The following is a 19983-nucleotide window of genomic DNA, read 5'->3' on the forward strand; positions in this document are numbered from 1 at the left end:
AGAATGTGCTTTTTGAAGAAGGCCATTGTGTCTGCAGATATTTGGTGAACACACTTACAAGCCACAGCTGACCCCGGGATATATTTATTGCATGTTTGAAGATCTTTGTGTGCCTCCTTCATATGCTGCTGTGTTCATCATGGGAGACACTTATCGCATACACCTACGTTTGTACTGTGTAATGCATTCCTAAATCTGTACAAAATGCAAAAAGACCCATGTTTGAAGTGTAGGTCTTAGGGAAGTCTTATGACACAGGCTGTATGTTTTTAAAGGTAGCTCTAAAATTCTTCAGGCTTGAAGACCCAGTTTCTCCTTTCTTTTCTCCATTCCACAAAAGATCATACTCTCTGGTGAAATTATGCTTCTAAACTGGGGCTCTAGGAAGTCTTCTAGCCATAAGCTTTATCCCTGGTGGTTCAAAGGCATGCCCTGCCGAGCTCTGCTTTCTTGCAGTCTGAGACAACGGGATTCTGGAAAAGTTTTAATGTCAGAGGGGTTTTTTTATACTGTGTTAATATTTTCTTATTGATTTTCCTTTGGAAGCAGCTTGCAAGGTGCTGTATTCAGCAAGAGATGGCAATCAATATTGTTCTTTTAGCTGCCCTTTAATTCATCACACTATAAAGTTTGTTTAGAAAGGCCCTATTATTGTCAGTTCCCAGTTTGGTTGGAATGACAGAGAAGGTCTTTTCTGTTGCCATGCCCTGACTTTGGAATTCCCTGTTTTGCTGCCTCCTTTTTTGGCCTGCCAACTTATCGTTAAGGCCTTTGGCCTTGTCATAATTACTTGTCTATTAGATTTTTATTGCTGCTATGTTTAACTTCTTCAATTGCTACCTTGCTATTTTTCACATGTTTTATGATTTCTGTTAGCCACCTTGAAATGCACAAGGTGAGGCTATCACTGTGTTTAAAAATAATACTTTGTGCCACGTGTTCAAATGCTGTATGAATTGCACACTGAATTGTAAACAAAATTGGGCGACTATGGTTTTTTGTTATAAGGAGAATAAATAAGACTTAATAGTTGTGTCTGAGAAGAAAGTGATTTTTTCTCATTATTTCTAGGCTCGTAAATCAGAGACTGCTTGAAGTACAATCTCAGGTTGAAGAACTGCAGAAATCCTTACAGGAACAAGGTTTAAAAACAGAAGATGTAAGTGGAAAAAGACAAAAACTTCTTGCAATCAGTTTATAATAATGCTGACTTTTCCAGCATCTGGTATTCTAACTCAATCGACTTTAAATTTTTCAAAGCTTCATTTGCTTTCACATGTAAAAATAAAATAATGTGATTCCCTGGTTCTAACTATTTTTAAATGGGATCAGAGTTCCCAGTTTCAGATAAGAAGCTTCCTGCTGGCAAGTCTAGTCAATATGGAGCAACTGAGTTGATCACCTGTTTGGTGTGTTCACTGTACAGGACCACCATGTAAACACTAAATCATAGGTGGCTAACTTGTGGACCTCCAGGCATTGTAGAACTACAGTTTGCATCATCTGTGGCACAATGAGCCACAGTGTGTGTGGCTGTTGACAAGAAGTTTGTTGGTTCGAGCCCACCCAGGGATGGTTGTGGGCAGGATATTCCTTCATTTCAGGGGGTTGGACTAGATGACCCTCGGGGTCCCTTCCCACTCTGAGTCTTTGGAGTTGTGATTCAGCAGTAGCTGGAGGCCCACAGATTAGCAGCCCATGCTCTTAAAAGCATTCAACAAAGTGTGTCAGTTTTTTACTTTTCCTTGGATGTATATACTGTACAACCCCAGCCACTTTTGAATGGGGGGAAAAAAGATTTGCATTTTGTATCATTGTTAGGTGGGCTGCCATTCACCTCATCTAATTACTTCTGGTTGCTTTCGCATGTAGTCCTTACCTTACAGTGACCTCAACCATCTTTTGAAAGTTAAGGTCGAGTTGATATTCGTGTATGTGTTTTATTCAAAAGATGTCTCGTTGCAGCATTTGTGTTTTAATTAGAGCACTTATTCATATACTTGAAACGGGTTTGTGCTAGCTTTCCACAGCTCTCTAGAGGATGAGACAGGAGGAAGAGACCTTAGAGAGCAGAGAGAGAAGAAAATGTGCATGCTCTGAGAATGCCTTGCTTTAAATGTGTTCTCTTCAGAAAGATACTATGTAGTTTATTCTGTTGGCTGCTGTTTGCTTCGTACTAATCTGTTGCCTCTGTCTCTCGGCACGGGTTTCTGCTGAAGGCTATTGTGAGTATGGCTTCCTATTTACTTCAATCTGCTCTTAATCAGTCAATGCCGATTTGTGGCTCTGTTTTTTCTTTTTAAGAGAAACTTAAATGGATAAAGTTTCCGTTCTTATTCATGTTATGTTTCACGCTTTCTACGTGTTGTGCACCTGTGGCTTAGCAGAACCTTAGGGGGCGTACATCTCCCAAATATTTTTATGTGTGTTGTTATCGTGGCAATGCTTCAGCTGTGTTTGTTGCATGCTTCCTTAGACACAGGTGAAGAAGTTTGCAAGTACTGCAATCAACCACAATTTCAGTTATTTAATTTGTAGTTAATGCTTTTACACAATTTTTATGTAGGCGTTTCCATACAGGACTGAGCCACATTAAAATTTACATTTATTGCGGTGTTCTCGCATTGTTCTTATGACAGAAATCATGACATGGGCTGTAAATCCCTTGTTTCTTAAATAGGGGTGCCTTAATATTTTATAACATTCCTAAATGAACACACTTCTGTGTAGGAATTGGCATGAAACCCATGTATGACTCAACTGCACCTTCTGAAGGGGAGGGCATTGGAGATCATCACCGCTCCTTTGCAAATGTTGCACATGGCAATGTACATGTCGATTGCATGTACAAGATTTTTACATGAGACTTGCAATATGCTCCTCAAAACCTAGCTATACCTTTTTGAACAATTTGGAAGTGGTTTTAACAAATTTATGTACTATGCATTCTTATATATTTAGAAAGCAAAAAATTTCCATACTTGGTCAAATTAGTGCATTTAGATCAACGGTGCACATATGCTATGAACCTTGTCTGAATAGGGCTACATTGCATGTATGTAGCAGCTATGTTTTTGGCTTGTGTGGCACCGGTTAACTCCCTCGACTGTATCTCATTTTTTTTACAAAGTCGCTGAGGGTAGTAGCTGTCTGACAATTGACAAAATTGCTGCCAGAACAGAGCAGCCACATACCCAGCCTGTAACATAGCATGCCCAATGCAACTGTGGGTCAGTTCATGCAGTAGGCACTAAATGAGACCATTCTGCCTGGCCATGCATACAGCTTGGAGGGTACCACTACTTTTCACTGACCTTCCGACAGCTTCAAGGATTCCTTCATCTTTCGAGGTGGGTGAATGAACAGGTAGCTGCTACAGATGGAATGGGTCACGTAGGACTTGGCTTAGGGGCTGCTGTGTGAACTGGACTCGAAATGAATTACATTACATTACATTGTACATGAGCGGTACAAAGCAGAACAACCTTAATCTTTTTTTAAAAAGCATTTTGTTAAATTGTAAAAATGTCAGTTCCACCCATAAAATACATCTATATGCTAATGTTGGCAACAAAACCCAGTGGTGGTGATGATGATGATGATGATGATGATGATGATTTATACCCCACCCATCTGGCTGGGTCCCCCCCAGCCACTCTGGGCGGCTTCCAACAAAACACTAAAATACAATAACCTATTAAACATTAAAAGCTTCCCTAAACAGGGCTGCCTTCAGATGTCTTCTAAAAGTCTGGTAGTTATTTTTCTCTTTGACATCTGGTGGGAGGGCGTTCCACAGGGCGGGTGGCACTACCGAGAAGGCCCTCTGCCTGGTTCCTCATAACTTGGCTTCTCACAGTGAGGGAACCGCCAGAAGGCCCTCGGCGCTGGACCTCAGTTTCCGGGCAGAACGATGGGGGTGGAGACGCTCCTTCAGGTATACTGGACCGAGGCCGTTTAGGGCTTTAAAGGTCGGCACCAACACTTTGAATTGTGCTCATGGCGCACTTTTGTCAGAGAAAAGCTACTTTTGGGAGGGGGGTGATATTTGGTATAAGAGCAGGTGGTCCTTAACCTTTCCCTGCTCCAATTCTCACCCCTCGCCTGGTGGGATTCCAGGTTTATATTAGTTTTTCCTTGCTTTCACATGTCTTGCACTGTGAGAAGAAATAAACTTAAGAGGGTCCAGCTGAAAAATATTAAGTACCTGAGGCTGCCCATTTAGGCTTTGTTGCACACATTTGCTTTAACTTTTTGTTCTACCCTCAGTTTTCAAATCTATGCCACAATGAATGCTTCAAATAACACTTTTTTTCCTTTTGTTTTTAGTCAGTCATTCTGAAAAAGAAGCTTGATGAACATCTGTAAGTAGTAAAATGTTTTCTGCTACTTATGTAAGGATAGTAAAACAATTATTCTTATCCCAGGCAGCACAGTTAGGAGTGAACCAGCTCGAGATGGTTAATACATTGAGCATTTAAAAGCTATTTTTAGATCCTAACCCTAAATATATTTTTTTAAAAGTTAGTACCACCAGTTCAGGGTATCTTGAGACTGTATTGTTAGCTTAATGAATTTTACCGATAGGGATCAGGTGGCATATATTTTGTTAAATTTGACAGAAGTTTTAGAGTGTTATTCTGAAATAGGAATTTTCCAGGGAAAAGTAGTTCAGCAACCGGTCATACTCTGGCTCTATCTTTTTTTAATAGTGAAAAGCTGCATGAAGCTAATAATGAGCTTCAGAAGAAGCGAGCTATCATTGAAGAGTTAGAGCCTCGATATAACAACAGTTGTAAGTAGTGTTATATTTTGCCTCGTAACTGATTTTTATTGTTATAATCGTAAAAACACTTCTTTCGAAACACAAATAAATGTCTTAAGACAGCTAATTTAGGACTCTGCATTTGGTTTATTTACAACACAGCATCTAGTTATTTTCCTTTAAATCAGCTAAACCATGATAATTGGCTCTTTTCTTCATTTAGATAACACAGTGTTGTATGTTTGTAACTGGCACTTACTCTGAATGTCATTGAATAGTCTGGCATAGGTAGCCTCCATTTGTATTATATACCACCACTATATGGAGACAGGTAATCTTTTTAAAAAAAACAACAGCACACAGGTTGCAAGGCTGTCCCAAGACATTTTGCTGCCTATAGCGAAACAGCAAATGACATCCCCTAACTCCCCCACCTCCCAAAAGAAATCGAGTCAAGGATCATGGTATGTAAGATTGCCCATATCATTTTGGCACCTGATACAAAAAATCGCACAAACACCTCTCCCAGGGAGTATAAACAAATAAACAAAGAATGTTTTGCTGCCCCTTAAAGATCTTCTGCTTGAGGTAGACACTGCACTCTCCCTGCCATGAACATTCCCAATACATATGCCAGAATTAGGCTTGTCAACATCTTAGTTTTGAGTACCCTGTCCAGCCTCGGAAATCTATTTGCACAACATCTTTAAATGGTGTACTAAACTCCCTAACAGCAGTTTAATTGCATATGGGTTCATGGTCCTTGAAGAACTCGCGATAAAAAACGTCCACACAAATGAAACCCAAAGGAAGAGGAGGACACAAGGTTTGCTGTACTCTGCTGCCAAGTTTTCCTCTGCATCTCCATTGTTACGCTGGATGGAGGGGTTTCAACCTCCCCACCCAGAGTGTGTGTGTGTGTGTGTGTGTGTGTGTGTGTGTGTGTGTAGGTATAGGTATAGAGAGAAAGAGAAAGAGAGAGAGCTGTCTGACTTGAACATCATGTTTATGTGCAATGGGGGCTGTTCTTGGGGGAGGGTGTTTCCAAGCCAGCAATCTTCCCTGTCAAAGGGATTGGATTTCCATTTCCAAATATTCTTAATAGCCCCATAAACACACCTGTCTTTTCAAACTTACTTTAAAAAGTGTTCCCATAAGCTGTCAGCAATATCTGAAATGTGACATCTTCTCCCAATAAAGCTCTCAAAATAGAGGAGTTGCAGGAAGCTTTGCGTAAAAAAGAAGAAGAAATGAAGCAAATGGAGGAAAGATACAAGAAATACTTGGAAAAGGCTAAAAGTGTGAGTATCTTCTGTTCTCCACCATGTTCCTTAGAGGGCTGAGACTTGTCCTCCCTCTGTAGCCTCACAAAATTATCAATTGGAATTAACAATATGCCAATACCAAGAATAAGTTAGATTGTGTTTTAAGATTTTTTTTTTAAAAAAATTAACTCTACCAGCTCTGTGTATCTTGTTAAGGATCCATAGCGCAGTTGGTAGAATGCATATTTTGCATTTGGAAGGTTCCCAGGTTCTCTAGCATCTCAGCCTAAAGGATTTGGGACGTAGGTGATGGGAGAGACATCTGTCTGTCTTGAGACCCTGCGGAGTCCCTTCCAAGGATAACAGACAATGCTAGGATAGATGGGGAAATAGTGTGACCCAGGAGAAGGCATTTTCCTGTGTTCTTACTTTGTGCTGTATGGTTCTTGCCCCTTGCAGGTGATCCGTACTTTAGATCCCAAACAGAACCAAGGGTCGGCACCTGAGATTCAGGCACTGAAGAATCAGCTGCAAGAACGTGACAGGATGTTCCATTCTTTAGAGGTAACTTATGCTGGGTTAGCCTAAATTGTTTTAACTTGAGTTTGACATTGGGCAGGATTCAACCAACAAGTCCCGCCAATGGAAGCCTGTACTTGCGCAGTGGGGTCCCCCCCCCGCCACCACGCCCTTCAAAATTGACTTGTTTCGGAAGCTAAAAAGCTTCCACCAATGGAACAATTGCCATGGGGCTACATTGAATTTCCCATCTGTATTTTTACTCGGTTGTATCCTACCCTGAGACCTTATTGCCAAGGGTAGGTAAGACATCTGTAATAAATAGCAGTACAGTGGAACCTCGCTTTTCGAACGTAATCCATTCCGGAAGACCGTTCCACTTCCGAAATGTTTGAAAACTGAGGATCAATGGGCGGTTGGCAAACTCTATTGAAAAAATAGATAAATACGTAGCGGAAGCCATTCAAAAACGGAAGCAATTACTTCCAGGTTTTTGGCGTTTGGGTTCCGAATTGTTCGTCAACGGAGACGTTCGAGAACCGAGGTTCTACTGTAGTAGTAACTTGCAGATCAGTTCTATGTGTGTTTTCTCAGAAGCAAGTTCCACTAATTTTTCAGCTGGCTAATCCTCTGGCAAGAAAGCAAAACTGTCCCTCCCTGATGCTGATGAATGAGGGCAAGATTTGCATCGTGAGCAGCTCGCTGCCTCTTCATCACAGAGAGGAATATTGCCAGTCAGAGGGACTTCTCCTCTGCGTCAGAGGTCCCAGCTTTGCCCAGGCATGCAGAAAGCCACCACTAACAGATCTCCTTCCAGTGGTAGCAATTGGAGTGCCATAAAAAGCGGGGTGCAATGCCTGCAACTCTGGAACTGGCATAATGAACAATTACAAGAAGCTGCTCCCTCACACGCCCACCTCCACTCACAAACCTTTTGCCCTGGTTGGTGTGAGTGCCAGAGCTCCAGATGCAGCAGGAGATCTGCCACTTCACTCTTTCCTGGCCCCAAGTTAGGATTGCTCTATCCTTGTGCATAGAATTGCTGCGCTGTTGGCAATTATATTGTGCTCCTGAATGTTCACTGTTGGATTAAGTTTTCATCCTGGGCTCCTGATTGGAAGTAGCAGCCTGAATGTAAAAACAGGCAGCCGTGCACCACGTAAAGGTAAAAGGTAAAGGACCCCTGGACAGTTAAGTCCAGTCAAAGGACACTATGGGGTTGCGGCGCTCATCTCGCTTTCAGGCTGAGGGAGCCAGAGTTTGTCCACAGACAGCTTTCTGGGTCATGTGGCCAGCATGACTAAACCGCTTCTGGTACAACAGGACACCGTGACGGAAACCAGAGCACATGGAAACGCTGTTTACCTTCCCGCCACAGTGGTACCTATTTTTCTACTTGCACTGGTGTGCTTTCCAACTGCTAAGTAGGCAGGAGCTGGGACAGGGCAACAGGAGCTCACCCCGTTGCACCATGTGGTCACTAATTGAAAATGCTTTTTTATGATGGCTCTAATGACGTGAGGTGTCTGTGGCCTCCAGCACATGTTGCTACAACTAATGGGGAGTAAAATTCATGCACTTGGACCTGCAATGCTGCGCTGCATAAATACCTTTAGCACGATAGCCAAATAATCAAAAGCGCTTGATAATGCTTTTCTTAATTAGAAAGAATACGAGAAAACGAAAACTCAAAGAGATATGGAGGAGAAATACCTTGTCAGTGCCTGGTACAATATGGTAAGTAGTCCAAAGTGAAAATAAACACTCAGATATGACATGTGTTTGTAATAGGTTTTCCTGAACAAGGATGTTAAGTGCAGGGGCGTCGATTGGATTACCATAGAGATTTGTAGTTTGTGGTATGTTTTTACTCTTTGCTGCTTCAGGACCTCTGCTCCAGGCTTCAGGAGGAAGTGTGTGTGCTGTGATGCTGCAGGAAACAGGTGGGAGAGGGGTGGGAGAGCACAGCATTGGTCCTAAGCCCCAAGCATACCTGGAAACTCCATAACGGAGGTACATGAGATAGTCTACTATGGCTAAAGTCACTTTTCACATGAAAAGCCTACCTTCTTTCAGGTTTTTTTTGAACCCATATTTGATTTTTAAAATGCCACCTAAATACTACTTTTCACTCCTCCTTCTGATTAGTAGATCAGTTGCAGGTGTAAGCTAGAGGAATTTTTAAAATTCTTTCCGTAACATGACTCATCCTTCTGTGGCTTCTGTATCCAGGCCTATTTCTTTCAGCTGTCTCATTATAATTGTCAAACATAGTTCAAAAACCCTTCTAAATGGCTGGCTGATTTTGCCTGAAACAGCAGGGTACAAAATCTAGCTTCCTGAGAATCTCGGCTTTCATTTTTTTAAAAGAGCTTTTTTTCTATATTTCTTGGCTCTGAAGATGCACCTGAAAGTACATCAGCTATGAGCCTAATAAAATTTCAGAGGCCTCAGTAAGATTTCTGGTCATTGTAGGGTAGGGTGTATGTGCTTTATATACTTTCATGTATGTACATATAGATGTATAAAACCACCTCCTGCTTTGCACGCAGACGGGACAGACACATGTATAAATACACATTTGCTGCCCCATCATGTCCAGCTTAGCTGTTGGATGGGAAAAGGCAAATTTCTGTAAGATTTAAACAAGTATTCAGCAGCACACAGCAAAGCTAAGGTGGAAAGCTTTTGAAAAAATGGTGTTCACTGTGGCCCTGTGCTGCGTTACGTGCATTTTATGAGCATCTGCCTTCTCCAAAGTCCGTTTTCTCTCTACAGGCGAGGAAGTGAGGCTTGCAAGTATTCTTACCATAATCAGAAAGCGATAATGGAAATAAAGGGTGACAGGTTCCTACTGTCATAGCCTCCATAATTCAAGAATCATGATCCATCCGTCAAGCAGTGTGAAAGGAAAGGTTTTGATAACCTTAAAGCTGGGTCTAGGGGCATGTTTTCGTCTTCCAGGAGGTACCCATACATAGGGGTTGGTCAGCAAGCGTCAGCTCATCTGTGGAAGCTTTGCACCTGTACACAGGAAGCAACCTCGTCACAGCCATGCTACTATAGTTGCCATACCTCTGAAGTTTAGTTGTTCACCACTGCCACTGGAGAATTGATAGAGGTCATGCATGCTGGTGCAGTGTGGCTAAGATTGTCACCTGGGAAGTTGCCAAGTTCATCTCATGCCTGCCATGAATTTATTAGATGGCCTTAAGCAAACTACTCTCTCTTAGCTTTAGCCAGAACTCTCAAAACGTGCAATGGAAATGCTAAATTTGATGATGAACATTTGGGTTTTACTATGGACTCTTGGCTCCCTGCCCCAAATCTGGGTGGCCCTGTTTGGGAAAGGGACGGTCTAGCGCAGCCAACACACCGTAGTAGAGCAAACTTAATGCATGTTTTAGTTATTACCTCTTTCATAATACAGGAACCCAGGGTTATCGATGAAGCTGATCCATGGCAGAACCAGGACAGACCAAGGAATTACTGCTTTGCACAGCACATGGTTCAGTTATGGAATTTGCTACCACAATTTATAGTGATGGCCACCAATGTGGACACCTTTAAAAGGAAATTTGACACATTCATGATGGATAAAGCTATCAATAACTACCAGTCATGTTAGTTGCATTAGTTCTAGTATCAGAAGCACTGTCTCCCTGAGTACTGGTTGATGAGGAGCATGAATGGGAGTTTGCTGTTGCATTCATGTCCTCATAGTGGGCTTCCCATGGGTATCTGGCTGGTTACTGTGAGAGCAGAATGCTGAACAGGAGGGGCCTTTGATGTTATCCAGCAAGGCTGCTCTTATATACCTGCCTTTTCTCTTCCTAGGGTATGGCTCTTCATAAAAAAGCAGCAGAAGACAGACTTGCTACCACAGGCTCAGGACAGTCCTTCCTGGCTAGACAAAGGCAAGCCACCAGCACAAGAAGAGCCTATCCTGGCCATGTCCAGCCAGCGACAGCAAGGTAGAAGAAGGCCCTGCCTTTTGAATGGAAGCCATCCTGGGATCAAGGCCTACTTCTGTTACGAGTGACAGCATTTCAGGAAACTTTAGCCAGCATCCTTTCTGTATCTTTGTTCCTTGCGGTTGCTGTTAACTTCTCATTTCAGGAAGGTAGTTGTTTTTTTTTTTCTTTTTTAAGAAAACACTTTCTCAGTGTTTTTAGTCTTACTTTCTGGAGCCTTCCCTTTGTCTTTTGATGTGCCAAAATGTTGGAAAACACCTAGTGGAATGTAATAACGGAATCTCCCCCTCTCTTCCCCTTGTTTATATGGAATTGTCCTGTCTCACCTGAAAGCTGATGATGGCTAAGTAGCAAACCGGAAATGTCCCGTTGGCAAATGATGTTGCCATCCTTTCCAAGGCTACCATTGTATAAAGGGAATTACCTTTTCTTTCTCAATCCAGTCTGATCTGTTTAAATTATGTGATGGAATTTGCAATGGTGTTGCATAGAATTGTTATGAAATGTGTTAGCAGCAATAGTCAGATGCTGGCAGAAGCTGTAACCTGGCTGCAAGTACCTGATCACGTGTGTTCATGTCCTTCTATTTATCCTTCTCTTGGCTTTAATTTGGAGAGGCAAGCTGATTTTTGTCCTTATTTGCCCATGTTCTTTTTTTCCTTTTTAGCATCACTAAGGTTTAAAATGATTTGATGTTCCTGTTCCATTCTTGGTTAGTTCAATCACAGTGGAATATGGCAACCATTCATTGCATGGCCAATTGCTTTAAAGCTTCCCCCTCTGTACTCTAACCAAGTGGAGCACCCATCCTTTTCATTGTCATGTTATTGCAGTTCTCCACCTGCTTGGAAATCCTAGGAGATGGGACCATAGTAGTATTCTACTTACTGTGTGCCTTGATCCTACAGATGCCTAGTATTCTACATGGTTAAACCATCATGGAGAAATTTTATGAAGCAGTGAACTGTGTAGAACAGTGCCCTCCTGGTCCCCCAGATATCATTTGACTCAAACTCCTCTGAGTCCCAGGCAACATGATCAGGCATGATGGGAGTTGTAGTTCAAAAAGTTCCCCATCCCTGGTGTATCAGGGTTGATTTTGATTGGATGTCTTTGGTGGATGCTGTCTTCAAATTGCCATCTACCACTGAGGACAATTTTTAATAGGTCAATAAGGAGGGAGAGTCTATTCATTGCCTTACAGATGGTACCATTGCCTTCAGGCTTGGTGATTCTGACATGAAAACTCACTGTCCTTTAGTGCCAAATCTTCATACACACATGCCTGTACTGTTAATGGGTCTTTGTCATGAAGGAAGGCTAGCAATTCCCCTTCAGATTCTGATCCTTCCAAGTACTGCGTTCTAGATGTTGAGCCACTTGCACCCTTTTCAAATTAATGTGTGAGAAGTTTGAGGTTGCTCAAGACGAGTAGTTCCATATGGATCCGCCATGGAAGTAGTTTAGAGGTTTTGTTGGAAAACTTCACCTTAAAATAAAAATTCAGTGTGTCTAACGTTCAGCAGAGAACAGCTTTTGTTGTGTATCCTTCCAAATGTAGATCATAGTGACCTTTTCCTTTTCAGGAGGGGAAAGGAATCAGAGATGGCTTTAACTTGGAAGTCCACCTGGTTTTTATGGTCACATTTTCAGTATAAAATGTTTTTCTTCTCATCCTCATTTTGTGCGAGAATGCACAGCACAACTTAATTTTAAGAAAGGAATTTTGCCTTTATTCAGCACCACCCTAGTACATAAAAGGAGTTCTTAAAGTTCAGTAATGTGTAGAATAGTAATTAAAAGGCAAGGTGTGGTTGTTAGCCCTTTGTAGTATGGTTTCAATGTTAGATGAAGTAAGTCAGGTATTTCCCTCAGTAGGCATAAAAGTAAATAAAAAAATCCTTCACGGGATCATTCACTTGGTAATCTGCCTTTTTTCTGCAATGGTGAATTTGAAGCTGGAGACAAAATATGGGAGGTATCTATGCATAGTTTTCAATTGCACTTACAAGCAAACGTGTTAGATTGGCATCCTGTCTTTTTTTGCTGGTGGCAAGTAGTGTACTGGAAGCAAAAGAGCAGTGATTAGTATTGAGTTAACCAGTTTTAGAGTAATGCATATTATTACACTTGCTATTCCGGGTCAGATAACATCTCCAAGAGTCTTAATTTTGCCAGCTGAATGCTTCTGTAGGCAAAAACTTCTTATTCTGTTGGGAGTGGCAGGAGAGTGTTTTTTTATTTTCCACAGGCTGTTGTGCATCTTATAGAACTATTCCTGTTTGTTCTGTGCCTGAAAGAAACTTGAAGACAACTTTAATTTTACAATTGAACCCGCATCTTTTTCTTTTTCTGCTTTTGATTTCCGTTCTTGCTTTCCTTTCTCTCTTAGCTGGCGCTGGGGTTTTGCCTGTCTTCCACAGCATATTTTTGTTTCGTTTTTCATCTAGCATGAAAGCAAAAGCAACTTCTTTCTCCACTTTGGCTGCCATATTTTTTGTTTGCATTGAAGTGGGAGGCAGGCTTATTATCAGTATTCTGAAATGTCAAGAACCCTTCATTAAAAACACAATTAAATTTTACTTTGATGCATTGAGAACCGAATATACATTCTTGTTGATCATTAAAAACCAAGGAAAGCAACAGTCAAGGATGAAATTCCCAGAACGACAGTTGCACTTAATTCCTTTTGAAATGAATAAAGACAGTTGTGGTTATATTAAGTGTCTCTAATTTCTAGAGGACTTAAGTGCAACTGACTTTCTATATATCAAGGTCATTGTGTCTTGCTGCTGTATGCAGATTTTGTGGCAAAGACAGAAATAAAAGGCTTGTTTCTAAAATATTTATATTGGGTGGAATGGAAACAATTCATAAACCAAGCAAGTCTGTTAATTTTTTATAAACATGTTCACTGAATTTTCCTCGGATAGAGCAGCAGTAATGTTGGCTTGTACTTCCTTATTCGAGATGTGTTCTAACGATGGATAAAATTTGGGCTAGGCAAATGGAATGGAGTTCATATTTTTCTAAAAGAAACATTTAGCAGCAAATTGTGTGGGCATTACCAGGCTTGTATTTAAATGTATCCCTCCAACTAAGTTGTCTTCAGGCAGTGAAGGCTAGGGAGGCGGAGGGGGCTGCTGTAAGATGAGTTGCCTTGATGCAACAAAAAACACACCCTACAGTTGTGTGGGTTGTAGCTTTTGCTTGTATGATTTTTAACTTAAAAATTAGGCAATGTTCCCTCTTGTATTCCAAAAATTTCCTTTTCATGTTTGTATTTTTCTCCAAATTTAGGACATTGGTAGATTTTTATCTGTCTCTTGCGTTCTTCCTGTCGAATTAGGTCTTTCATCGGTTACAATATTCGGTTGCAGTTGAATACTGGAAAGTGAAGGGACGCTCTGAAAGGTGTATCAGATTATTTTTATGGCTTGCAAACAGATCAGATATGTGGCATTTCTGACAGTGTCGCCTAGTAAGTCATAACTGGGAGGGTTAAAGAGAGGAAAACCTTCAGTCTCCTAGCCATTAAAATAGATGATACTGGAGGAACATAATTCTCTTTGGGTTAGCTGTGTGCACACCCCCCACCCACAGGGTAATGTCTGACAAAGTTCTTTGTGTGAATCACTGCATGCAAGCAGGATCAGGAGCTGCACCTCCACCTTGCAAAGAGACAGGTAAATGTGGAACTCATCCCTGGGACACCTTTTTTTAAGAAAAAAGAAAGGGACATTATTCCTGAATGGGAGTGCTCTTTTTCAGACTGATACACATTTGAACCTGCCTTTATCCTGTAATGAACTTCAGGTTACAGGTCACTTAACACAATAGCCCCAGTCCACTTCCACATACAGGGGAAGTCTGAAGATGTGTTTGTGGCTTGAAGACAGACTAGAACTATCCTCCCATACTAGTTCTGTGTTGGATACTGGAAGTCTGGGTTGGAGAATGGTTCAGGCTGAACCAATTAAAAAAAAAGCATCATCTGAAATGGACACTCATCTACGAAAGCTTATGCCATAATATATCCCTTAGTATTTTATCTTAGTATATCTTAGTAATTAAGGTGCTACAAGACACTTAGTTGTGTTTACTGCCAGCAGACTGACACTGGTTGCTCTTTTCAAAACACTGTCAGTTTGGGTTGAATTTTTTATAAAACTACGTGGATAGAACCCCAGCCAGAGTTAGGAGAAAAGATGTCGACCTCCATGTCAGAGAAGCCTTGACGTTTCTGCATTGGAAGCAATTCTGAGTTTTTAAGATGTACAAAATATCTTTTAGTATATTAAAAACCAACTTCTACATGCTCTCAACAATGGTGTTTTTTTTGTGGGGGGAGCATATGGTCAGGATCTCCTCCAGTCAACCAGTCAGGAAAGTTTTAAATTGCAAGAGCAATTTATTTTCTTTTTCTTTCAGCACATTGACATCCTATCTAATATAGGGGTACATAGGTAGTCAGCTGGTAAAATCTTATGTGGATTTATTAGCAAATGAGCTTTCAATGCTTAATACTGTAGCTTATGTTTTATGAACCATTTCCTTGTCACAGCAATGTTGCAGTGTGTAAGTCCATAAACTATACATATTTGCTAAACTTCTTAAAATGTCTCTAAACAGGGTAGTCATCATTTTTTATGTCTTTTAAAAAAATACATTTTGACAGCAATTAAATATTTGCTGGTTCTACGCCTCCCTTTTTATTTTGGATATATGCGATGATATGTGGCTGCTTAACCTGCTGCACTGTTTATCAAACAAGGGCTCTTTGGTCTATGCCATCTCTCTTTTTATCTCCTGTTCAGTCAACATAAGCAAAACCTCTCATTTTAAAGGTCTTGGCACCTTTTTCTCCAAAGCAAAAAGTTGCTTGCAAAGATGCTTATCGCCGTGTGTGTATACGATTTTACCACTTTCCCATCCAACATTATAAAGCCCCCAATTCTTCTCAGCCACCAAGAGAGTGAAACTTGATGCAGTATTCATAAGTTCTAAAAATGAGTGTTGGGTAGGTTGTTTTGCTCCTCTAGCACTTAGTATTCTAACATCCATTGCCGCTGCTACTTAATTCTTCCTGTTAACAGTATTAACATGCAAGTCTCTTGCAACTTCTTCCATTTACTAAGCTACCATTTAATCTTAAATGTATTTTATAAATGCACCTTTGTTTACTGCTATTATTTTAAAAGTGCACTAAAGGAGCCATGTTGTTCAATACTATATACATACATATAGATATTATATATATATATATATACTTTTTTTTTTAATACCAGCAAAGTCCAGAAAGACGTTTCCTTGGAGAAAGCAGATAGGAAGTGATGCCTGACCTCTTCCAGGTTTTTTATTTGAAACTCCGAGGCTTGACATATATGCAATATTTTATTTATTGATGTTGCATCCTGTCTTAATGTGTATATATCCTTTCTTGCTCCCCCCCCCCTCGCCCACTGCGGACTTGTACATTTCCTTTTAAAGGCTTCTTTTCCCATCTGTGCAGATGTGTACAAGCAGCTCCAGAAAGGAACATCAGTGGAGATCACAAATATCAAAGAAGCATACTCTTCCTTGGTTTCAGTATTATATGTGACATGGTCTTTCTGGATTACATTTAGGGTTGTCTGTATTTATCTTATGTTCTCTCTTCCTCATACCCGCGTTAACTTCCTTTCAGATTGCACTAATGTCTTTCTTTACGTTATGAATTATTGCTATCATCCATGCGATACATGTACATGTTGACAGTGTAACTTGGAATGCTTTGTGCTGCCTTTAAACTATTTTTAAAGCTGCTTTTTTTAAAAAAGAAAAAGGTTATACTCTTTTAAGCACACGCTTGTGCTGCTCTAGATTCTGTTTTGTATTGAAGCAGACCTAGGAAATACGGCAGTGTGATAGAAAGCCCGAGGAAAGGTTGCTTTGTGGCTGCATTAGTATCTTACTGTTACGTTAGCCGTCCTGCGGGATGGTGAATGATCCTTCCAAGCCTCTGGTCAGCAACCATTTTTATAGGAGGGCTGCTTTGAGGATGGAATAGAAATTGGCAGGCCAGCTCTCAATCCCTGTGCTTCCAAAATGCCAGCGAGTCCCATTGGCAGGGCTATCACATCCACTCTGCATGCCTCTTGGTTGACAGCTGGCCTTCATCCTGGGACTGCTTAAGGGGACAGACTTGGCCTCAAGGCGTGCAGCTGCTGGTCTCTGCTTTTAAGCCATAGGAATTGTCTACACAGTCATGTGAAAGAAGAAACTCTTACTAAGCGCTGTATGGTTTGATTAGCAGGCCTTTTCTAGCACAGCCTTACACTTTTAGCCCTGGTGTCGCCTGCTTAAACAGAGAGGAAGACTGTGTTCTGCAGAACCAAAGCCTCTCTGTGTTGTGAGCATGCAGAGGGGGATTAAATTGAGGACAAGTTATTTGATCCAAGACTTTTGCTGAGCACCAGCAACTTCTAAACGTAGCCTTTCCCCCCCTAGAATGTTGGTTGTGTTCCAAATTTGATGATTCAAGGTCGTAGTTTAGGTGGAAATTAACTAATTGATCAGTTCCAAAGTAGCAGAGCAGCTCAGTGAAAATGTGCAGCTCTCCCAAGCTGCCTCCAAGATAGGTGTGGTGGCAAAAGTTCTCTCCCCAACTTGAGTAAGGAATGTGTGAGCCAGGGGAGGGGGAAGATTGAGGTCCAGTTTGAATCCTGGTTCCCTTGCAGGCTCAGATTGAATGTCAAGGATGATCAAGCCTGCATGTCACTCACCATTGCCCACTTGGATGTGGGGATCTCTGGCATCGAGAAGCTGGGTTGCTGTTGGCTTAGGATTGAATTAGGCAGACGTGTAGGACCCGGTAGTAGGAATTTGATGTTCAACATTTGAATGTAAGACTTGCCGGATACTTGGATAGACAAGTACTATGTAAGTTCCGAACTCCTTGCAGTTTGAGGGGGAGATGTCCGCTGCCTTCATTATTCCAATACCTAATCATGAGACATCAATATCCTCTCCTACCTTTTCTTCTCTTGCACAAACTTTTGAGTTAACTGGTTTGCAAGGAATTGCTTTGTAGTTGGTCTGGTGTGGTTGCTTTTGGAGTCTTCTTGTTTTGTGTTTGCTGCTGCTCTTAGCATACATGGCTTGAGGTCAGGGGCTTTTTTGTATCTTGTGTCTTTTTCCCCCTTGCCTACTAAAACATGTCAGACCACTAGCTGGAGTCATAGAGGAATGTGAGATTAAAGTATAAACTCCAATAGGCACTTTTGGCTGTCTATTTGAAACGGTTTGGGTTTGTGCAACTGCAACTTTCTGAGATCCTAAGCATGTTTTAAACATATCGGTTACTGTGTGTTATGTAGTTTTCATGTTCTCTCTCCCCCCCCCCCCCCGCCCTTGTCCATTTTTCAATAGCAACTTGACTGTCCTGACCTAGATGTTGACTGGTTACCAAAATTACTGTTTATGAAACTGCTGGTGATATTTTTTCCCCCTGTAAGAGTGTAAACTCCTCCAACCACTAAATATTAATTCTCTCCCCACCTATGAATCTTACCCTGTATCTACCATCTTGCCATGGTAGAGGTTTTAGTATGAATGTGTGTAAAGACAAGGTAATATGGTCAGGTTTTCGAAGCACCCTCCCCTTCCCCATTCAAACAATAATGCTTCCAAGGCTACAAAACCAGTGTACAGTTGTTAAACAAGTTGTAAATAAAGGCTTATATAAAACTTGGCGCTGCTTTTTATTACATGAAGCAATTGTTATTTATCATACACATATCCCGGCATTTCTCTGGAAAACTCAGGTTGTTGCGCATGGTCTTTCCCATTTTATCCTCAAACTAGTCCTGTGAGGGAGGGTCAAGACAATTCACCACTAAGAAAAGAGGGGCTATTTGATATGATGTATCCATGTTGAAAATTGGGGTTTGAACATGTTTAATAGTGCTGCACACTCAGTTTTTAAGGCAGTGTAATTATAGGTAACAGTGGGACAATCAAAGTTATCAACCTAGACCCGTGATAGAGGGGAGAAAATCTTATTGCACAAAAGAAATGTATTCCAAAGGAAAGAGAACCAAATGTCAACCAACATGCTATCCTAGCCCCAAAATGCATCAAACCCCCAGTTTGGAAGCGGGGGGGATTTGTCTGAGGAAGTTGCAACATCACACTTATTTACGTTACTAATTTATTTTCCTGCTGATTTTTTCACCCCCGTTTTGAAAATGCCTTTTATAGCAAAAGTTTCATTATCTTGGTTTGGTTACAGACTTCCTCTAATACAGGTTTTGCAGAACTCTTCACCGCCACCACAAATAGTCTATTAGCACTGCCCCAAGAGCTGTTTTAGGATGAGTGAAGAGATGTAGCTGGGTTGGGTGGGAACAGCTTTATGTTGCTTTGAGCAAGCAGGCTATAGGTAATTTTCATCTACGCAGATGGTGAAGGTGCTTGTCATTTGCATTGTGTGAAGACATCCTCAAAGGCAGTGATAAACTTCATAAAATAGGTAAGATTATAGACTTTTCTTTACTATCTCATTCTCAAAAAAGCCTAACCAAAAGTTAGCAATGTGTCAGATGGGCTTGAACTTACTTGGTGTTGAAAGAGAAGTATGGTGTATGTCAAAACACTAAGCAAGCATTCACCAATAAATAGCACATTGTGACTACTCGCTGGAGATGCTAAGTTGCCTCTCGTGCTAATATAGATTACTTCTGATAAAAGTAGATAAAATCACTTTCCATAAACAATACATAGCCCTTCTGGCCATGATACAGGTTTCTCCAAATAACCTGATTACAGTATTATACCCAGGACAGTAGCAGGTTGAAACAGATGGGCTGTCAACTACAGTACCTGGAAGAGTCTGGCCAGGTGTTTTTTCTTGGATGCAATCAGGGGAAGCAAAATGTGATGCTGTTGTGCTGGCAAAAAGGCCCCCTACCTGCAGCCAGCTCAGAAAGGTATATATACATTTCACCGTCTAGGCACTGCTGCTGGTGAACCTGTGGCGTGACTTTTATATCTTTTTAAAGATCTCAAAACAGTACATAAAACATTGGAAGGGAATCAGCACCCAATGGACAACTTTAGCACATTATTTTGGCCACTGTCCTGTACCGTGAACGAAGCTTAGCACCAGGAACAAGCAGCACTTAGTAGTGCATCCAAGCAAAAAATGGCACATGACCCATTCACCAAGAACCTCTCAGAAATGTGGAGCTAATCCCAATATTGAAGGTAGGTTGGAAGGTCCCCAAAACTGTTCACATACAATGCCTGAAATGCATTACTGAGAAGTGCAGTGTCACGGCAATTGTATTCTCAGCATCAGAATCTATACACCTACTTGCAAGTTTCACCGAGGTGTTGAAAGTGCCTTGGCTCCCCCACAAACCTGTTCAGTTAGGTGAGTGGTGAAGGCCTTTGTGGGTACAGCTGTCCATCTCTGGAC

The 19983-nt window shown here is 41.2% G+C and overlaps 1 protein-coding gene across 2 annotated transcripts in view; it reads left to right on the plus strand.

Moving 5' to 3' along the window:
* Positions 1–18254, plus strand: part of HOOK3 (hook microtubule tethering protein 3) — a 57471-nt gene extending 39217 nt beyond the window's left edge. For both annotated transcript variants that reach the window (XM_079959383.1, XM_079959384.1), the window contains 7 exons: positions 1072–1159; positions 4330–4364; positions 4713–4795; positions 5966–6066; positions 6490–6594; positions 8215–8286; positions 10387–18254. In XM_079959383.1, the coding sequence (XP_079815509.1) occupies positions 1072–1159; positions 4330–4364; positions 4713–4795; positions 5966–6066; positions 6490–6594; positions 8215–8286; positions 10387–10527 (625 nt within the window). In that variant the 3' untranslated portion in view covers positions 10528–18254. The remainder of the gene's footprint in view (positions 1–1071; positions 1160–4329; positions 4365–4712; positions 4796–5965; positions 6067–6489; positions 6595–8214; positions 8287–10386) is intronic.
* The last annotated feature ends 1729 nt before the right edge of the window (positions 18255–19983 follow it).

The sequence above is a fragment of the Podarcis cretensis genome (assembly GCF_951804945.1).
Source record: "Podarcis cretensis genome assembly, chromosome: 17".
Lineage (NCBI taxonomy): Eukaryota > Metazoa > Chordata > Lepidosauria > Squamata > Lacertidae > Podarcis > Podarcis cretensis.